The sequence below is a fragment of the Poecilia latipinna genome, unplaced genomic scaffold, assembly GCF_001443285.1.
Source record: "Poecilia latipinna isolate Pla-1442-1.1 unplaced genomic scaffold, P_latipinna-1.0 Scaffold1580, whole genome shotgun sequence".
In the NCBI taxonomy this organism is placed as follows: Eukaryota; Metazoa; Chordata; class Actinopteri; order Cyprinodontiformes; family Poeciliidae; genus Poecilia; species Poecilia latipinna.
Window position 1 is genome coordinate 77,904 of NW_015114196.1, and position 21,686 is coordinate 99,589.

The 21,686-nt window shown below is 39.7% G+C and overlaps 1 protein-coding gene and 1 long non-coding RNA gene across 3 annotated transcripts; both read right to left on the reverse strand.

Moving 5' to 3' along the window:
• Positions 1–1,678: 1,678 nt before the first annotated feature.
• On the reverse strand, positions 1,679–21,317 carry zdhhc5a (zDHHC palmitoyltransferase 5a). 2 transcript variants are annotated; one of them, XM_015058875.1, is made up of 13 exons: positions 20,880–21,317; positions 15,444–16,993; positions 12,911–13,032; positions 12,657–12,814; positions 11,938–12,110; positions 11,481–11,583; positions 11,274–11,365; positions 10,507–10,633; positions 9,696–9,804; positions 8,807–8,916; positions 5,421–6,466; positions 5,273–5,279; positions 3,148–3,241 (listed from the first exon to the last, which is right to left on the reverse strand). In XM_015058875.1, exons 2-13 carry the CDS (start codon positions 15,605–15,607, stop codon positions 3,236–3,238), a joined length of 2,217 nt encoding a protein of 738 aa, XP_014914361.1. In that variant the 5' UTR covers positions 15,608–16,993; positions 20,880–21,317; the 3' UTR covers positions 3,148–3,235. The 2 variants fall into 2 exon arrangements, with proteins under 2 accessions (XP_014914360.1, XP_014914361.1); XM_015058874.1 differs by lacking the exon at positions 5,273–5,279 and having other exon boundaries at positions 1,679–3,241.
• On the reverse strand, positions 3,559–5,266 carry LOC106963784 (uncharacterized). Its single transcript, XR_001428257.1, has 2 exons — positions 4,923–5,266; positions 3,559–4,865 (listed from the first exon to the last, which is right to left on the reverse strand). It is a non-coding gene; the product is annotated as an uncharacterized LOC106963784 (long non-coding RNA).
• Positions 21,318–21,686: the final 369 nt, after the last annotated feature.

Consider the following 21,686-nt stretch of genomic DNA (forward strand, 5'->3'; position numbering starts at 1 on the left):
CACTCCCACGTGGATCCTGCACTGGAGAAACTGGGTGAATATTTACTGTCTCTACAGAACCAAACATTGTTGTGAGACTGTGAATCCAGACGGGGTTTGAGACATTTATGCAGTCACTTTTTTGGTTTTAAAGATCCACCTTTTTAATATTAATCCAGTTAACATTGAGCTTCTTTTAACATTCCAGTCATGAACTGTTACGGTTTAGATCAGGGGTGTAAAACTCCAGTCCTCAAGGGCCGCTGTCCTGCAGTTTTTAGATGTGCCATAGGCACAAAAACGCTGGGATGAAATGGGTTAATTACCTTCTTCTTGTGTAGATAAGTTCTCCAGAGCCTTGCTAATATCCTAATTATTCTATTCAGGTGTGGTGCAGCAGAGGCACATCTAAAAGTTTCAGGGCAGTGGTCCTCCAGGACTGGAGTTTGACACCTGTGGTTTAGATGTTTTTAAATGCACTGATTTTGTTCCTCTTGTATAATTTGTTCCTAAGCATGTTATTTTGCAAGGTGGATGTTATATTTGTGTCATTTTTGCATTTCTCTACAGCCTCCTTCAGACCTCTAGTTATTTATACTTATGTGAAGTATCTGCAGGAGTTGCTGGCTTAGAAAAGTTAGGCCTCCTTTGTTACACAAGAAATAAAACCATATGCACACAACTTTCTAAATTCCTTTTTTCCCCCCAAAAAAACACATACAACTACGGTCGTCAAGATCTCCTGTGGATGTTTCTCTGTCTGGACAGCTAGCAGGTTTTGATTGAATTAGTATCTTTTTGGATCTAATCATAGATGCCACATTAAATCCTACATCAGTGTCGACGCCATCTTGGATGTGCCAGCAGCAGAAATCATTCAGGAAATTACAAAACGAGTTGAATAAGAAAACAAGAAGTTAAGAATGCAATCTTTCTCTCAAGACCAGTTTAAGCAATATTTTTTTTAATTATGTATTTGTTAATACCTTCGTTTTTAACTGTCAGTGTACATTTCAGTAACCAAAACTGATTTTGCTTAATATCGCTATTAAAACAGTATGATTTATGTTGATGCTCTTATTTTGAAGTGGAACCGGACGTTCTCCAAGAGTTGAGAGGAGAAGTTATGGCAACAGCGCTAAAGTCAGACCGGCTAGCGCAATCTGCCTGCAGTTATTTTATCTAACTGCTTCTTTGTCTGTTGATACCCTGGGTTACAGTTGCAGGCTCATAAACAAAGGATAAACAAAAAGAGATCCGATGACAGAGAGGTAAGCTAGCGATGTATATATTTAAAGTGGAATGGCGGACGTTAATTTCGTCCAATCAGGTGTGGCTCTTGAGAAACGCCTACTTGGTCTCTGAATTTTTCCAACTGTTTTACGTTGCAAACTAGATCCATTAGATTCACATTTTCTTTAAAAATAAAGCATCAAGACCTAATTTATTTCCGTTTTAGTTGTTTATGGTTGTGTTTTATTTTGGATATTTGAAATGTCATCCAGTTCCAGTATTTTTTACCAAATTAAAGTTTATTGGTCTTTGAGATGGCAAACTTGCTTGAAGATGGTCTCAAAAGATTATCATTTATTGCAATAATTTCTGGAACAATTTATCATCCAGTAAATTCTGCTCCCTCAGGCATCCTTCTGATCATGTAAAGCACTAAAAATAACTGATAACACAGAGTACTATGTCCTCCTGTTGTCCACATTTAACCATTTATTTTCAGACTCAGGTTGACACATTACTTTCTATCTGAAATGTTTTTGTTCCTCCCAACACACACACACGCACACACACACACACACACACACCCACAAAATATCAACTTTGCTTAGAACCGTTTGATGCAAATATCCAAATTTCCACCGAAATCCTCCGGCGGGGCATCTTCTTCTAAATGTGGCTGGGATTTTTTCCCCCAAACGGTTCCGTGTTGAATTGTTCACGGGGATCCAGATCATTTTCCAGCTGTGATTCTGGAAAAAGAGCGGCTGAAGCAAATCAGCCAATCAGAAGGGACACCTTCTTCCTTTCATTCCCTTCAATATTTAAAAACTCTTCATTTATCAACAGCTATGTTTCCATATAAATTGATATAAAACAGGGGTCAAATTAAATACAAGAAATAAAATTAAAAAACAGAATAACTTGAAATGTTAATTTTCAAGGCAATTGCTCAGACTTTTCTATAAAATTTTGCTCCTTCAAGAGCCAACACATAGTTTCCATATTCACTTTAGTTTGTTCAAAAACAGACAAAATGTCCCTCAGTCTGATGACAGCAGCCTACGGTGGCAAACAGTGCATGCTCCAGTCTGCCAAGAACGTTTTACAAAATAAATCCACATTAAAAAAAAATAATAAAACACATCATCCTGTACAGACATGGAATTAAATTCACATTGAGTAAATCAGTAAAATAGCAAAACACTGGCAATCAGAACGTAGTTTTTTTTTTTACTCCCTCAATGCTGACATGTCGCATTCCCTGGAATCAGAGTTCAGAGAGCTGCACCTTTTTTTTCCTCCGTGTGATAGGGTCAGGGGTCAGAGGTTACAGGGACTCTCATGCATCAGGCAACATGTGGTGACATGAGCGTTTCCCGCTCCGAGTCCACTGCATTTACGGAGGGAGATTCTGCCGATAATCGTCCGACCGATCTTACGCTTAGTTCCCGCAGAAGCCCTTCGACTCGATCCCATGAGGTTCCTACAGTCTGCGCAGGATTACCGTCACTCAAACCAGACGTTTTTATTAAAATATAAAAAACAAATTTGATCTAAACAAAGTCCAAAGTGCTCATCTGAACCGTAGGAAAAGCTACACTTGTAAACCTATGTTAGGAGGTTCTTGGAGGTCCAAACAGAATCCGGATCCAAAAAACTAAAGCTCCAGAAAGGATGAAAACTCAAGAAATGAGTTAAATGTTTTTTGTTTTTTATCAGATTCATGGTTTCAGGTAAGGGGGGCGGCAGGACGATCCAGTTAGATTCCTCAGGTGAACAGTCAAGTGGAAATCATACGGAGATCTCGTAGGTGGTTCCCCCGACGCCGGTTACCTTCTTTACGCCGCCGGCCGGAGGCTTGTGGGCCGGACTCTGAGTCACCGGCGAGCTCAGGTGGTCTGCGGCAGGTCTGCTGGGCGAGGAGATCAGGTGAGAAGGGGAGGAAGGGGCGGAGCAGGAGGAGGAAGAGGAGGAAAAGGGCTGGCCACCATTGGTCCGACTCCGAGGTTTCATCTGGATCAGCTCACCTCTGGGTTCATGAGAGAAATGCATAAAAACACCAGGATTTAGAGCCTAGGGTGTGATGGAAGTTTTTCAGAGGAGGATCAGGATAATCGACTATTTCATTCCTGTTCTGCTAAAATTTATACAAGTCCGCAAATTGGAATTGTATACGGAAACAGGGCAATTTCAGTAAGACGTTTTTGCACTAAATCTGCAACAGAAACTCTTCTTCACATCACACAAGTCACATCATCAATACCCAGATGTTACTACTGGCGGAAACAACGCAGAAGACGACAGGAAGTGGTAGAAAGATAAAGGTTTGTTTTTGGGTTTTTATTTCAGACAATGAGCGGCTGGCTCCATCTCATAGTACTGCTCAGTTCATAACAAGTTGTGTCATTTGAACATGTTGAATCTAACGCTCTTCTGTAAAAACGGCAACTACAATTTCCCCAAAACGCTGGATACGTAGCGGCTCCCAGGTATAAGGAGTTTGTCGCATCATCACCTGAACAAGACATGACGTCTCCTCTGATTGGCTGATGGATGATGTTAGTGCCATGGCTGAATAACAAATATGTCTTATGTAACCGTTGCTGCCGTGATTTTTAATGACTAGCTGCAAACTTATTTACATGTAATTTTAATTTAAATTCTTATTCAATACAAACAACGCACTTTGGAAATTGTGTGTGTGTGTGTGTGTGTGTGTTTTAACCTTAGCAGAATATAGACAAAGATTTGCACACATTTTTATCCAAGTGTCACTTGGATAAAAATTAGCTAAAACCATTCACTTGGAGTGTTTTCACACCTGATAGTCCGGTTTGATTGGGGATTGGGAGGTGCAACATTTGTTACATTTTCACACTGCAGTGTCAAAGGATCCAGCCTAATTAAAAAACGGTGAAAAGGAAAGGACTGGAAACGAATGTTGATATGAAGAGAAGGTCATGCAGACTCCAAACAAATCAGAGATGCTGTCGTTTCTGTGATACATCAGCAAAAGTGTTTCCTAATCAAATTCCAGCGGTGGGCAAAATTTTGTAGAAATCTGAAGAATTTCAGTGTATTTCAATGGGGCAGAAAGTTACAATATTTTAAAAAGTATGAAAGTTGAAATGACCAAAAATTGCATCATAAGTCTCCAGCAGAAGCTGAAGGTTTTGAAATATGAATTGTTGACATTGGTTGAAGTACATGGAAGTACTTAAATGCAGTAAAACTTAAGGAACATGGAAAAAGAATCGTAAAGAGAAACAATCTTAAGGAGTGAGATTGCTAAATTGTGATTTAGATTTAGTTTCTGTTTATACTCTGCATTCTCGATTCTAAAGAGAAATAAAACTTTAAGAAGTGAGAACGCCTAATGTATTCTCATAAAAAAAAAACACACATCAGCACAGAGCTGCACAAGAACAACAGCATCAAACACAACAATGAAAACGAACCCGAGTGAAATTGACCCCAAACCTTCAAATCTAATGGTTGACCTTTGGACCTTTAAACTTTCATTAATCTCTTCAAATCAAAAGCAGCACAAACTAAAATTTTTGCTGCACAAACTTGGTCGAGTTGACCGACACCAATATTGTCTTATTTGAAGGAAATGGGGAACTGGCTGACCTTACATGACCTCTGGGAACCTTTATTAATATCTTTAAAATGACAGCAACACAAATACATATTTGCTGCACAAACACTAAATTTGTTTGATTTTGCAAATGTGAGGAGGATTAAGGCGTTTGACCTCCAGTGAGCTTTGGAAACTTTTAATAACATCTTTGAAATGATAGCAGCACAAATAAAAAAATTTGTTGCACAAACATTTGACACCAATTTTGTCTGATTTGAAGAAGGTCTGACCTTTTTGACCTCTGGAAGCTTTTTTTATTAGTATCTTTAAAATTATAGCGGCAGAAATTTTCATCTGTGCTGCACAAATGTTTGACAGTAATTCTGTTCGATTTGAAGAAAATGGCGGCACCAAATTCACTGTTTGAAAACGTTCACAAATGAGAGGAAGATGAGAAACGGAAGAGGAGGAACTCACAGGAAATCTGGCAGGAGGAAGAGGAGGAGAGAGGGAGAAAAGGAGGAAGAGCAGGAGGAGCAGTCAGTCCGGTTTCTGGCAGGCATGTAGCTTTCTCAGAGTTAGCAGCAAACCAATCGTCAGGGTCAAAGGTGAAAGTCATACTCACTTTGGTGCTTGTATGGCTCCTCCCATCCCCCCGCCTTCCCCTCCTCCTCCTACGCCGGCGGCGTTCGCGCCGGCCGACGCCGACGCCTTGCGGACCAGGCGGTACTGCATTTCAGCCGCCGCCGCGCTCGAGTACGACAGCGACTTGCCCAGCGGCGGGGGGTGGGCAGAGAGCGGCGAGCGAGCGGAAGCGCCGCCGGAGCCCAGCGGGACGTCGGTGGAGCGGGTGCGGTACGGATAGGCGTGGTGGGGGGCGGCGAAGCGCGGCGGGCGCGAGGACGAGGAAGAGGTGGAGGAGGAGTGGTGGTGATGATGGTGGGAGTGGTGGTGGTGGTGATGGTGATGATGGTGCGGGGGAAGCGGGGCTGAGGAGTTGGCAGCCGGGGCGGTGTGGGGGTCGCCAAGGAGGCGGTCCCGCTCTGGCGGGGGAGGCGGGGAGGAAGACGAGGAGGAGGAGCGATGAAGGAAGGGGTGGTGGTGGTGGGAGGAGCGGTGATGGTGATGGGGAGACTGGGAGGACTGGGACGGCAGGTCGGCATCTCTCTGCTGGGACAGGAAGGGCGAGCCGTAGCCGCCTGTTGCTGGTGTACAGAGTCTCCCTGCGGGGGGTTCAGGGGCCGCCGCTTTGTCAAAGTCCTCGCCCGCCAGCAGGCTGTCGTACGACAGGCTGCCGTTACGCGACGGGTGGTGAGGCGGCGGCGTCTGATTGGCTAAGCTTTTGAAGCTGGTGGAGGCGGTGGTCGCTTCGGAGACGTGGGCGGCGCCAGCCAAGCTGGAGGACCGGGATGCCACCGCCGACAGCACAGTGGGGTCCGAGAAGGACGGGTAGGAGCGTCCGCCCAGCGTGTAGCCAGGAATGCCGCCGCCGCCACCGGCCTCCCGCCCCGCCTCCCTCCGCTCGCCGCCGCCCACGGCCCGGTCCGACACCGCGTCCCGGCGGTCCAGGCTGGGCTGCGAGCGGAAACCAGGCTGCTGGCTGGCCTGGAGGAGCGAGGAGGTGGAGGAGGACGAGTCCCTGGCGCTGCCAACGCTCTCCCCTCGACTCAACTGGAGGAGGCAGAAGAGGGAGGAGACAGAAAGGAGACGCTGAGCAGAGGAGGAAACTTAAAGGACCGGTGTCACGTTTTCAGGAGAGGCAGCTCTGCTTCAACATGTTTTTACTGGAGTAAAGGTAAAATGTAGCGGAAAGAAAGAAATTACTCGAGTAAAAATATAAAGTATTTGGTAAAAAGTCTGCTCAAGTACTGAGTAACTGATCAATCATTTAATATTTAAAAAAATAACAGACGGACAAAGATAGAAAGTGGAAATTTTGAGATTTTAAGGAGCAAAATGACAATAAAAAAGATAAAAGTCAAGCAAAAGAAAGTTTTTCTTTTAATGAAAAACTTATGAAACTTTAATAAAAACTGCAGGTTTGTGTCTGTCTGGTGAATTTTTGGTTAAAACATGTTTGTTCTTCATTAAGTGAGTAGAAAATCCAGAAATTTTACTCTAGTAAGTAAAAATACCTCATAATAAAATTATGTAAAAGTAAGAAGTACAGCGTAGTAAAAAAACTCCTAAAAAAACATTAAAAAAAAAAAAAAAAAAAGGTTACTTGGGTAAATTGTAATTGAGTAAATGTAACTAGTTACTACCCAACTCTGGGTACATAGTTTAATTTTATAGCATAATCTTTTAACTGTCAAATGAAGCATTTAACTTTCTTAATTATGATGTACATTGAAGCGACTGGGACTCCAGTCCAGAACTTAACTGGTTTGAATCTTACCTAAAGATCAGGGATTTCTTTGCGTCGATGTCTATGAGAAACTTTTCAAATGCATTTAAGACATTTTAAGGTCTTAATTTAAGATATTTAAAGCTTTTTAATGATGTGAGGACAATATAGTTTAGTTAAATATTCTCTGCATTTGCAGCAGAGGAAGACGACAGTAGAAGTAGACAGACAAGATGGAGGCTGTTAGGACATTAAAGACACATTAACAATAAACTGATGACGACAGCAACAGGAGACAGACTGGTTCTAATCAGAAAGGAAAACTTTTTATTCTGGAGAAACAGGAGAGGAGTTCTGGATACTGCTGGAGAGTCAGGTGGATCTGGACCAGACATGGGGACAAATACTGAGAATAAATCCAAATGAATGTGCAGAGGCAGCTGGTAACTTCAACTTGTCATCATAGGTACAACCGTTAGAGACAAAATCTAAAAGACTTAAATACTTCAGTTAACTTATAAATCACTGAATGGCTTGGCACCAAAACACAATAAACACCTGTCGTTGTCGTAGCAACCTTCCAGACCTCTCAGGTCTTCTGGTTCTGGTTCTGCTCTGCATTCCTAGAACCAGAACCAAACATGGAGAAGCAGCATTCAGCTTCTGTGCTCCTTCAATCTAAAACAAACTTACAGAAACTGAAACACTGCTGAAACACTGAGCTCCTTCAATTAAAAGAAGGCTGAAAACTCACCTGTAGTTGTAATATCTGGTTGTTGATCACGTGATTTTAAAAAAGTGTTTAAATTGCCGTTTCGTGAAATAGATTTATTTTAACATAGCTGATCCTTTTTAGCACAAAACATTAGATTTTTCTAAAATGGCGTGTTTCAATTAAGCAAATTCATTTCCGTAATTTCTATTTGAGCAATTATATTGTCAATGGAAACGCAGCTACACTGTAAAAACTCAAAATGGTGCCAAGTAATTTTGATCCAGTTTCTATTCCAAACAGCTTAATACATTTGAAATAAGACAAAACTAACTCATAAAAAACCTTTATACAGGAAGATGTAGAAGCTAAATGCTGAAACAGGAAAACAGGAAAAAATGTCTTATGATCGTTTAAAAAAATGTCGTTATAATTGAATTAATCTGCCAATGAAACAATTACTTTTTCATCAATAATAAAAAAAATATTGACTTAAAAAAATCTCATATTTCTTCCTGAGAAGTTATTTGTAATTTAGTTTTGTATTATTTTAAGTGTACTATGATATTTGCACGAGAAACTAGATCAAAAATGCTAAATAAAGACACTGCGTGTTTTTGCAGTGTACTACTAGAGGCAGCCATTTTTGTCTGGGAAAAGGTTCTGAAAGGTTCTGTTCAGTATTTGACCCATGTCCAGATCAAACAGGAAGGGAACAGGAAAACCACGCTCCAGACGAAGAGAGAAAAATGATTTTAAAATAATCACTTACTGATACTGATCAAAAGTAAGCCACTGAAACCAAGATGGGCAACGGAAAATCAAAAGGAAAAACATAAAATAAAAAATGGAAATGCATTAGATTGATGCGATAAAAGAAGCAGAAACGAAGAGAAATGGAGCAGAAACAGACGGCAGGTTCTGCCTGGTTTCTCCGCTGGCGGATCGTTACCTGGTTGGCGTAAGCATGAGTGAGAGTCGTGTGGTTCTTCCCCGGGCTGTAAGTGGGCCGGTACTTATACATGGTGGGGGTGGGAGGAGCTTTGCCCAGCAGGCTGCACTCTGCAGGAAGGCATCAACACAGGAAACACATCGCAGAGAAAAATCTTTCGTTTTTTAATACCAGATCCGATTTTAATATAAAGAAAATCTCACTGTCTTGTATTCCAATCATGACAGAGTGTTATGACCAAGCGACAAGATTTTTTTGTTTAATTATGAGAATATAATCATATTGGCAGAACAAAGATGCGATTTTACCAGAAGAACATCTTAGAAATTGGTAGAAAAAGTAATTTCAATGAATTGAAACCTCAGTCTGTGATTCAGTCGTTTGCATAATCATTTAAAAGTTCTGCTACTGATAACAATTTGATGCTGATGTGTTAAAAGATGAAGTATTTATTCATCTGTAAAACCAGAACCAAAGTGCAGCTTCAAAACAGGCTCGTTTTAATTTTTTTGTTATTTTCCGTGTAACAGTTCTCATAACATTCCGATTTTATCCTGTGATATTAGTGGCTTTTTTCTCGTATTATTCCTACTTTCTCACATTGCTACAACTGTATTATTGTAATATTATGACTTTTTAGTAAATGGCACTAATATTTCATCAAAGATTTGATCTTAATTCAAATTCCAAATAAATAAAATCTGTAAAACACACATGTCAAACGGGATGGGAGGCCTGGAGCATGCTGGCTTCACTAGCTCAGACTGAGAAGAAGATTAATATTTTCCAAAAATTAAACCGTTAAAAACCAAAAATTCAATTAAAATCGAGAATAATGTCTTCATTTATGGAAGAGGAGCTGCAGTCGGAGGTCGGTGATGTTTGTTACCTTCTGCGTTCCTTTGGCCGATTCCAGGGTAACGCAGCTCTGGTTTCGGAGGCGGAGGCGGCTCGGCGTCACATGACTGACTCTCCATCATCTCAAGACTGGACTTGGACTGCAGAACCAGAGCACACATGATAATAAAACTTTAATTTAAAAAAATAACACACATGAAAACTCACCAACTTCAGCTCAACAGTACAGTAATTGACTCACACAGTGTGTCTAGCAGCTGTAAATGTTTCCTCCAAACTTTGATTTTAAAACAGAAAACAGCGGATTCTTCTACACGGCAGCCAGGATGCGAAGGAGTTGGCAAGTAACTAGATACATTTACTCAATTACATGTACTTCAGTAACGTTTTTGAAATAATGTACTTTTAGTAGTATTTTTACTATGCTGTACTTTTTACTCTAGTAATTTTATTATGAAGTATTTCTCCTCTTACTTGAGAAAATTTCTGGATTTTCTGCAAGTCAAACAAAACATGTTTTAACCAAAGTTTACATTGTTAATTTAATGGATATGTGGCCCAGAAAACGGTGTAATTATTGAGAAAGGGGCCGGTTTATAAAATATTTTTCTTCTTCCTTCTCCCTTTCAGCTCGTGTTCAGTCAGGCTGCAGGATGTTCATGTGTGACACATTCAAACAATAACTCATTTAAATCTGGAGAACCAAATGATTAAACCTCCTCCTGCCATCCTGTATGCAAAGCTATCTACTTCCCACACATGCAAAGCATCTGTTCAGCAGCAGACTAAACAATTAGCTAAAGCTGGAGGCGTTTCCCCGGTAGCAGGCGTGTCGCTCTCACCCGGTGCAGGTCTCCCTGGATGCCGTTGTCCAGGATTTTGGCTGCCAGTTGAGCCTCGGTGAGCTGCAGCCGCAGAAACGGAGGCTGCACACTCACGTTCTGCACGCACTTCTTCCTGCCCAAGTACCTGCAGAGACAGCATGGCGGTGAAGCAATAAACAATTTCACATTTTAGTGAGATTTAAAGAAAAAAAACTTGATGAAATTAGAAAAAAAATCAGCTTTAACAAGATGCAAAACTTGTTAAACCAAGAAAATGTTCATGTTTTAGCCAAATAAAAAAACGAGAAAAACGTTTTATAGCAAGATGCTAAACTCAGTGAAAGGAGAACTCGCTTCAATGAGATTTATCTTATTAAAACAAATATATATCTTCTTTTAAATAAGAAAGGTTGTAACAGAAAAACATCAAAACCTTTTGGGATTCTTTGACATTGTCTAGAAGAAATGAGGTGAAAAGGAGAGTCATCAGTGAAACTTTATAGCCTTTTAACAAGTCAACCTGTCAGTGGAATGTATTTTTACCTCCATAAAAGAAGAAACTTTCTCTTTGTATCTAGATTTAAAAGTCGCTTTGATATAATGAGGAACTTTGTTTTAAGAAACTTTGCATCTTGTTATAAAAAGAAACACCCACAAGAAAACTGTTTTTGCAAGGTCAAAACACATTAAAAAAGTATTTGTTTTCTCAAATGTCTGGCTACATCTGGATTCGGCCTTTCCGCAGATTTTACTCTGTACCTACAGAAGTAGTTTAAAAAACTCACCTCGGTGCCTGGGAGCTGCAGAGAACATGAGAGACATTCCTCCAGCAGCCATTAGTGAAAGGATTCACTCCCCCTCGAAACTTTCCTGTCACCTAAAGTCGAAGCGACAGGTCGTCAAAACCGCAGCGTCAGAACTGAAAACCTTGTGAATGTTCTGGCGAGTAATCTCTGAAGCCAACAGCGGGAACAATCCTCCGTGTTTTCTACCTGCTCGTTGGTTGTTCTGCCTCTGGCCACGAGCACGACGTGGAAACCGGTGAGCCCGGCGACGGGGATGAGGAATAAGCCTGCAACACACATTACAGCCAGCCTGGCAGCACAGCGGGTCAAGGAGGATGAACAACACAGGCCTGCAGTGGAGCACACACTGGATCACACTTTAGTTTTTCATCTAGTTTCAATAAATATGTAAGAACATGAAGCAAAATGTCCCCATAAGGCGCCTTTTATATTATCCCAATCAACATATGTTTAGCAATGTCATTGTTTTTGTTGTGACACCATGTGGTTATGTTGGTTCGTCTTTGTCCTAATGTTTTTGTTTCTCTTATATAATTGGTCATGTTTTTGGTAGATCAATACCTCCGTTTGTTAGTGCACATTAACCAAACATTACAGACTAATTGGTGAATAAATGGGACAGTTAAAAACCGTTAAAGGATACGTAACGATGGCGTGCAGGTGGTTGATGTTCTGCCGCTGACAGAGAATAAAGAGCAGGCCAAACCCAAACACGGCCATGATGTGAGCCGTCAGAGACAGCAGGAACAGGAAGAAGTAGCGGTAGTTCCTCCTGCCGATGCAGTTGTTCACCCATGGACAGTGATGGTCGAACTCCTGAAGAGTCACAAATAAAACAAGATTCCCTCAGCTATCGTTGGTTAGAGCTATTAAAGTGTCGAGTTTAGAGCTGTGCAAATAAACAGTTGGAATAACACATTTAGATCTGCTTGAAGCAGGCTGTTCCACCTTTGTCAACAAAACTGTATTAAATATTTATTTCATTCAATTAATAATAATAATAATTTGATTTTCTGTTTGTTTCTTTTGGATTCTGTCCCTCACAGTTGAAGTGCAACTATAATGAAACTTAATAAAGGCTAGTTGAGACCAAAGCACCAGATTGAAGACTGTTATTCAGATTTTGGTAGAAAAAGACATAAAAGAGAAAAACGATAAATCATGCAAATGGAAATGGAGTTTGTTTATATTTTCATGCGATAAATTGATTTATTGAAACCAAACTACATTTTTTGATTGATTTTAGGTTATTTTTGGTACTTCTGACTCGAATCACTCTGATCTAGTCAGAGACAGATGACGACAAACAATAAGAACAGCTTTTATGAGTGTGTGTGTGTGTGTGTGTGTCCTTGAATGCACCTCCACACAGTTGTCACAGACGGAGCAGTGGGAGCAGCGGGGTGGTCTGTAGAAACGACAAGTTGAGCACCATTTCATCCGGACCTGAATCCCTCTGATCTCCACCGTTTTGTAGAGCGGAGCGCGGAAATCATCCTCTTTGTCCTCATCTTCGTCCGCTGCAGGGACAGCGCGCATTTTTAGATTTAAAAATGAAACCAGTAAGTTAAGTTTGGAGGCTTCTACCTCCTCTATAACGACTTTCATTCGCTCACCTCTTGGGAAAATGCCGGGGTCCATGAATGTGGCCATGCAGAAGTTAGCCAAAACAAACAGGAAGATGACTCCATTGTAGATGGGAACGGCGACGGAGAACTGCTCAGAAAGCCACGGGCACCTGAAACCCCAACGGCACCGCGTCAGAAACCAAAATATCACACGTTTTCTCTGACTGATGCAGATCGGGTCGGTGCGGTTTGGTAAGGCAAATTTATTTATACAGCACATTTCATGTACAAGACCATTCAGAGTGCTTCACAGAAAAATCAAGAGTAAGAGTTTAAAAACATGAGCAGAAATGAAACAAGATACAACAAATGAAATAAGAGGAAAAAATAATCGACAAATTAAATTAGGAAAAAAGTAGATAAAAGACTTTCGGCTAAACTACTGTTTTCAGTGCGCCATTTGTTTCCAATCACTGCAAAAACATGAAATCTTATCAAGTATTTTTGTTCTAGTTTATACTGCAAATATCTCAGTACACTTGAAATAAGAGAAAACCAATAGAAAACCTCTCAGCAACATACAGGAGCTTTTGTCTTTAAACTTTTATCATCCAGTAGTTTTTGTTGGAAAGAAATAGAAATTATTGAGTTTATTTCAATTTGTCATGTGATTTATTACGACAGGCCCAGCTGTAAGCAGATGTTTAATTTTTATTTCCGATGTTCAGTGTTCACCTGAGACCGAGACGGGCTACAGGGACAGAGACGGAGTGACAGACTGGATGATGGGCTTTTGTCAGGGTGACAGATGTTGGCCTATTTTCCCTTCACTAATCCACAGAGCTGACCGGCCACCGCACTGACCACACACAGATTACATCTCACACACACATGCATACATGCAGAGAGGCACGGCTCTGCATACACAATCACACCTTTCCACCAGATTTTCCTCACTTTTTCCCCACTGCTGCTCTTTTGCCTCTTTTCTCCACATTCTCACTCTGTGACAAGCAGCCGAGCTGAACTGCAGAGAGCAGCGGAGAACGAGTGTTTGGGTTTTAGCTTTGTGCCACCAGGAACGGCAGCCGGGAATGGGAAATCATCGAAAAGATTAAACTGATCATGTTTGCAAACCCCATAAAACTGTCTGAGATGGTTACTCCTGATTCCTTCAGAGCAGGGAGTCAAACTTACTTTGGGCCAAATCAACATTATGAATGTCCTCAAAGGGTCTGTTGTGGTAAAACGGGTTGATAAAACCTGTTAACAAACCTCTGCACTCAATGAGTACTTCTTAAAGTTAAATAATACTGAACATCATTTCACATTGATGTAATTCAGCAGAATGCATATGAAAACTACAGGAGAAGATTGTGGCCACTGATAAAACAATTCTGGCTTTAATCTTTTGACATCAAAAGTCAAAAATCTGAGAAAAATGTCAGAATTTTTACTTTTGATCTTAAAAGATTAAAGTCAGATTTTTTTTCAAATTGTCAAAATTCTGAGAAAAAAAAACTGATTTTTTTTGTGACCCTAATCTTCTTCCGTTGAAAACTGCTTTAACTGATTGATAAAATATTATTACAGCGTACTACAGTTATTCTCAATTAAATAGTTCATACTTTGTTTAATGATGTGTAGTTTAAAAAAAAAAGAAGAAAAAACAACATTATTGTGATTATATTTTTCCTAAAGCAATAAGGACTTTATACTTGTATTATTTTGACTGTATTATCGTAATATTATGACTTTATTCTGGAAACAAAAACTAAACTATATTAATTCTGCTATTAAACAAACACTTTTACCCATAAATAGAAGAAGCATTCAGCCTCTGTTCATCACAAATCTGGAAACGCTGAGTTCCTTTAAATCTAGACTAAAGTTGCTTTTGAACCATAAAAATTAAACATTGACCAATGTTTTGATATGTAATGATGGCAAAATGTAATGTTTACTAGTTTTCTCAATTATTAGCTGTGTGGTGTTTTCTGTGACTTTATACTCTTGTGTCTTTATGATGTAAAGCTTTCTGAACTGCCTTGTTGCCAGAGTTGTGTAATAACTACATACGTTTATTTGAGTAACTTATGAAAAAAATTCACTTTTAGGAGTATTTTTACTACGTTGTACTTTTTATTTGAGTAATTTTGCTATGAAGTATCTCTACTCTTGAGTAAAATTTCTGGATTTTCTACCCACTGAATAAAAAACATACATGTTTTAACCAAAAATTCACCAGACACTGTAATCGCTGCAGTTTTTGTGAAAGTCTCATATGTTTTTTTTTTTTTTTTGAAAGAAACTGATTTGGATAAAATTATTTTGTGTAATTTTGTTGTCATTTTCATCCTTAAAATACCAAAATTTCCACTTAACTTTATATTTTGGTCCGTCTGATAATGCAATTTTTAAAAGTTAAATGATTGATAATTTGATTAGTGACTCAGTACTTTAGCAAACTTTTTACGAAATACTTTTTTTACTCTTACATGAGTAATTTCTTGGAGGGCTACTTTTTACTTTTACTAGAGTACAATTTTTTGGGTACTCTGTGTGTATTAATGTGACTTACGTGAAGCAGAAGAAAAGCGTGGTGGACCCAACGAGGAAGAAGGTGGCGGCTGCAACTGGGACATAGCGGGAAGGTCTGAGGGGCCTGCTGGGTGAGACCACAGCGTGCGGCAGAGGCGACGAGGATGGACCCCGCCCTCCGCTCTTACTGCTGCTACCTGGCATCACTTCCTGTATGCTGCGATTGGTGCTTTCGCTCGCCAACCACTACGTTAAGGAGTCCGTCATTAACACTCCGGGATAAGCGGACTCTAGAGCAAAAACAGGGACAGGGTGGATGCAAAGGAGAGGAGGGGTCTGACTTTTAGGTAGCACCACATCCGGCATGAAAAGCAAAGTGGATGCTTCTTTTTTCTCTGTTTTTTTTTACTTTCCCGACTGCAAAAGTCACAGATTATGCAAAGGAATTTGTGTTTTGGCCCAAAACGATGCAAACAAACATGTTGAAGAGTAGAAACTATTCTTTTAGCAGAAGAAGTGAGTTGAAGGGAATGATGTTCAACTCAATGATCACAGGCTTGGCAGAAATCTTTGTAGTGGAATAAAATTTCTGTTAAAAAAAGTGTTTGGACCCTTTGAATGAAAGTCATTCCAGCAGAGCATCACCCTGATGTGGCCAGATGTAGCTTGATTGGGAATATAAATGAGGTATGTAGGCAGAGGTAGACCTGTTCAGGTGGAAACAAAAGAGAGAAAAAAAAATAAACCAAGTGAGGCAGAAACAAAGAACAGAGAGGAATGATTTGCTGAGGCGCGCTGTTTTCTTCTTCTCTGTGGTCTTCTTCAGATTACATCGACAGCTCCACACATCCGCATCCAAAAAAATAAAAAAAAACAGCAAAAAAGAAATGCAGCAAAATGGTTGCAAATAAAAAAAAAATTATGCCAACCCCCTTTTCTTAGCGTGTTGGAGCTTCAGTCCAGGACGTGTGTCAGACAGAGCAGTCTGTATGCGGGCCAGTGCAGGAGGAGTCTGGTTTTCCTGTGTCGGGGCATCCCTAAACCCCAGCGGTGGCCGGCTGAAACCACCTCACCTGCCGGCTACATTCCCGAGGCGATCGCAGGGCAAAAAGCAGGAAGCCACCGAGCACTTCTTCCCAAAACACGCAGGGCTAAATCCAGCAGACCATCCATTAGTATCCATGCACGTGCAGCTGCTGAGTCGTTACACTCAGTGATGATGTAGGGTAATTATCTCATTTCAGGGCAGAAATGTGGCAGGACTAAAGCCGTTGCTGATGACGGTGGGCTTGACCGTGGCTGTTGGTTATGTAACAGCTATAGGCGGTTTTCCTCTTCGCCTCCTTCTCCAGGGACTTCCCTCTACTCGCTCGGCCCTTCAGAGAGAACTGAGGCTTGGATAACAGCGCTACAAACTTGACCCTTAGGGGAATACGCCTCTCTGGAGGAAAGTGCTAAAACGAACCGCAACAAAATGAAGAGGAGATTCTTGACAGATGGGTTCAGAGTTTCCTCTTCAAAAACAGGACAGAGGGATTCCCTCCTTCCTCGTTCAATCCTGTTCTCTGATGGTTGGTCAGGATGCTCCACCTACAGAGATAAAACACAATGAGAAAACATGAGATACTCGGCCTGTCACAATAAGTAATAAATCAATTAATCACATGATAAATAAAACAAATCAAATAATTTCTATTTGCATGATTCTCGTTTCTTCATTTCTACCAAAAACTGGAAGACAAGTCTTTAGTTTGTTGTTTTGGTCTCAACTATCATGTATTTTAAGGACATTTTTGTTTACAGAGACTTCATAACTAATTTTATTAGTTATCTCTGTTGATTCATTAATTTTTATATTCAAAATGTCTTCCAGTTCCAGTGTTAAATGTTCATTTAAGAATTAAAGTTTTTTGATCTTTGAGAATGTGTTCTTGCATTATTGTTATGCCATTACCATTATATTACTTGAAAATTGCCTCAGAACAATATTATCGTTTATCGCAATAACTTCTGAAACAATTTATCATCTGGTAAAATGTCCTATTATGATAGGACTATGTAAAGCTTTGTTAGTTATGAACTGATCCACTTTTTCACTTCTGATACGATATTAAAGGTTTAGTAAACAAAAGAAGCAGAGCTGAATTGATTTAAAACTTTTTTTTTTTAAAATACAGATGGAAATGTACTGAAATACAAATTTATTTGGTAACTCTGCACCAGTAGAGCACATTTAAATACACCAATAGTGTCAAAAGTTTGGTCAAACATGTAGAAACAACACAACTTTAATTTGTTTAATCTGTAATTAGGACTAAAACAGTCAATGTAAAATAAATAATGTGGAAACTGAAACCAACAAAAACAATAGGTTCTTTCAAATGCCATTATGTTGTAATTTTGCCCTTCCTGTACAATATATTATTTTGTATTTTTATTTTTGATACTCATCTTTGTGTGAATCTGCATGCCGTTATGTCATTTTGCTTCTGTTATAACTAAATTTGGTACAATAAAGTGTATTTCTATTGTATTCATAACGATATTACCCATCATGAAGAGTTCTCCAGATAGAAATGGATTTCTATCTTCCTGTTTTATAGTTTCACATTGAAGAAGCAGCATTTTGTACAATGAGCAGCAGTGAAGTGATGACTGATCTGAGCCGACATAAGGGAATCTTATGATCTGAGGTGATGCTGTATTTCCTGTGGCAACACAAAAAGCACAGCCAACCAAAGGAGCTGCTGATCATCTTCTACACGGCCATTATTCTGTCTGTTCTGTGTTCGTCCATTGCTGTGTGTTTTGGTTCACATACTAAAAAGGACAGGTCCAAACTGCAATGGCTGGCCTCCCCTCCATCGAGCACTTTTATAGGTTTGAGGTCAGGAAGAGGGGAGCTAGCATCTCTGCTGATCCTACACATTCTGGACACTTTAAACTTAAACCTTCATATGAGGGCTGTTTCCACAGAGAGTTTCTTCTCCCTTACAGCCTACGTTGATTATTCTTCTCTCTTGGGGGAAAAAATAAGTAATATTTTAATTCAATGCTTCAACAACCATTCTGTGGTTTATTTGATTTATATATGTGGAAAAAATGACTGCAAATACACATGCATATTGTTCCTATCTTTATTTTATTCCTGTAAAAAGTTTACAGATGTTTTCTTTATGTTTGTATTTGAGCAGTTGAAAACCAAAGTCAAATTTCTTGATTGTGCACAAAATATCAATAAAACAGATTCTGAATATGAATTTCCAATTAATTGTACTTTAGATTAAAATTAGTTCAATTTGATTAATCTTTTTTCAGTGTGATTGCCATCCAGAAGAGGGAGTTGCCAGTCATCCTTGAGCGAAGTCAGTTGATATAGAAATAAAGATGGCGGGGTCATCCCAGGACGGCAAAGTGAAACAGTCCAAATAGAAGCAGGTGTGCGATGCAAAATCCACCTTATGTGGTTTCATTTTAAAATATCAACACTCAGAAAGCTCCTGAAGTTTGATCTGAACAGCGGTCATTCAGCCAAGATGCATGGCGGAGAAATTACTGATATACTACAGAGGTGAGGATGTGATGACAGAAAAGTGGAAAACATTATACAGAAAAATTGTAACACAAAAACAACAACAATCACAATAGACAAGTGATTAGTACCAATAGAAAATACAATCAATAGAATGTTCAATAATTTCAGTGAAGTCTGATCCAGAACCGCACAGCATTCTGGGCGATGTAGTCAGAAGAAAGGCTTTAGTCATGTCACTAACCAACTAATTTATGCTTTGGTTACCAAGCGACAACCTGTAACTCAGTAACTTTGTAGTTGCAGTGTCGCCATAGTACCTCTTAACAACAACAACAACGGCATGGAGTGACAGTAGAAAAAAGTAAAACAGCTCAAAAGGAAACTGGATAAAGCAGGAAAAGTAGCATCAGCAGTTTGGCAGTATTTCACATATTTAAAACAAAAACCTAATCAATACTTATCAATATTGACTGACATAGTGATATATTTTCCAGCCCTACTAATTATATATATTTATTCTTTATGTCTGTGTGCAGACCAAGCCAAATTCTCTTTCTGCACATGATACTGGCCAATAAAGGTGATTCTTTATTTTAGATTTATATTCTAAAATTCGTATCAATCTATCTATTCTATCTAAACTATTGCATAATATTGCATATTAATATTGCGTAAATATTAATATGCGTAATATTTCTTATGCATATTAAGAAATAATCATACCGCCATCCTGATTGATTACATAGTTGTTGATTCTCCAATACTGTGGTTACCTTCTACATGTGAAGAAGTCCACTGCATCACTAGCTTGAATCCAAATTCACATTAGATGTGTGTAAGTGTGTTACAATAACTCAGTTAATTGCATAATAAATTAAAATATGCTCAATAACTTCCATTTTCATAATTTATTGTTTTTCTCTTTCTACCAAAAACTGGATGATAAGGGTCTTCTTTGGTCTCAACTTGCACCTTTTTGTTTGCATAGACTTGTCATTTCTGTTGTTTTGTTTGTTTATTTTGGATCTATAAAAGGTCTTCCAGCTTTAGTGTTGAATACTCAATATAATTTAAAGTTTATTGATCTTGGAGAATAAAATGTTCTTGCATTATTATGCCATTACCATTGTATTACTTGAAAATGAACTCAAGACAACAATAGTATTGTTTATAGCAATAACTTCTGGGACTATTTACCATGACAGGACCAGGTGTGTGTTGCTGCTCCTGTCCAATGACTCTTGAACTCTGAACAGTTCATTTTAGAAGTAGTGGAGGTTTCTGCTACCATCAACAGTGGTTACTTTTTTACTTATCAGCTGAGGAAAAACACTGCAAAATGCTCTAAAATATTTCACAACTCAGCAAAACTCCTTGTCAGATTTGATCAATTCAGATCTCTCATGAACCAGGTGGCTTCATCTGCTGATGGGGCCTAAATATAGGATCATCCAGATGCTCCAGGGATTTCTATCACGTTTATGAATAGAAAAATAAACCATAAATATATAATAATAAAAAGATCCGTGTTTGATTGAAGGAATTAGATGGATTTTTTTATGTGCGCAAACTACAGCGACGCCCACAGTGGGCCGTGGGGTGTGGATGTTACTCTGGGATGACAGGAAAATTGCCCAACAGAATCAATATTGCTTTTTAATAATGTTTATCCAATCATTAAGGAGTCGATGTGGGTAGTTATGCTGTAAAAATCAGGGTGGAGACAGGTTAGATTAGACAGGTTACACAGTTCTTTACGACAGAATATAGACACGTTTCGACGTTGCTGGGAGTCACTTTAAAATACCTACAACACACATACACAACACACATACACACCGTTAAGCTCATTCGGTTTTAACGCTGCACCCTGAGCTGCCGTTAGCCGTAAGCTACCCAGGTGTTAGCGTTGGCTAGCTGCCGGCTAATCATTCACCTCACCTGAGAGGGCTTCCAGCGGCCAGGAATCCGGACCCGGCTGAGGGTGTGCCAGTCTGGGTCCCGGTTGGATTATCCGAGGAGAAATATCAGCACAGCTATTCCAGGTCCATATAAAGAAACCCCAGCTAAGCTAGTTCACCCTCAGAGGGTTTGGTTGCAAAAACCACCGATATGACAGACGTTTGTTACTGGAGACAGCTAGCTTAAAAGGGGTTAGGAGGCGCGAGCAGCTCCCTGCTTTCATAACCTGGTATCTCCGAGATGAACGCAGAGTCTCTGCGACAATTCAGTGAATTTAATCCACACAAGATGATATCCTCCTCTCACGTCTCCAGGATGTTGGTGGCCAACAGACTCCCAGAGGCCGACAGATTTCTCACAGCCACAAAAACTCCAGCGCCAGGGTCCAAGAGCGGAGTTGTCGTAATAGAAATAACACTGATTGGGTATCACGACTGTCAATCAAGTTAACGGCTTATACTATTGGCTCTGAGGCCAAGCCCCGCCCATCAGAACAGGTAACGTCACGATCGTTCCAAATCGTGATTAAATTGATAGAAAACAGTGCGGCACAGTCCGACGCTCCTTTCAAAGACCTTTAATTTTTAAAATATTTTTTTACACGTGACTGACACATAAACTCAATCTGACAAGACTTCCTCCTACTTTTATGAAACACTGACACACTAACGTGCAGAAATCTGCAGATTTATTCCTATTATGCAGATATTTAAGCTCTATTATACAGATGTATCATTTTGCCTACTAAATAATTGTACTAAAATAGGAGTAGCACTTCTTCACTAT

What these genes read in the sequence shown, in the direction of transcription:
- zdhhc5a (XM_015058874.1), bottom strand. Translation starts at nt 15,607, where the DNA reads ATGCCAGGTAGCAGCAGTAAGAGCGGAGGGCGGGGTCCATCCTCGTCG. An exon ending in CTCATGCTTACGCCAACCAG is followed by an intron (nt 6,467 to 8,806) that starts GTAACGATCCGC and finishes TGCCTCCTCCAG; the next exon opens with TTGAGTCGAGGGGAGAGCGT. An exon ending in GGAGCCATACAAGCACCAAA is followed by an intron (nt 3,242 to 5,420) that starts GTGAGTATGACT and finishes TCATGAACCCAG; the next exon opens with AGGTGAGCTGATCCAGATGA.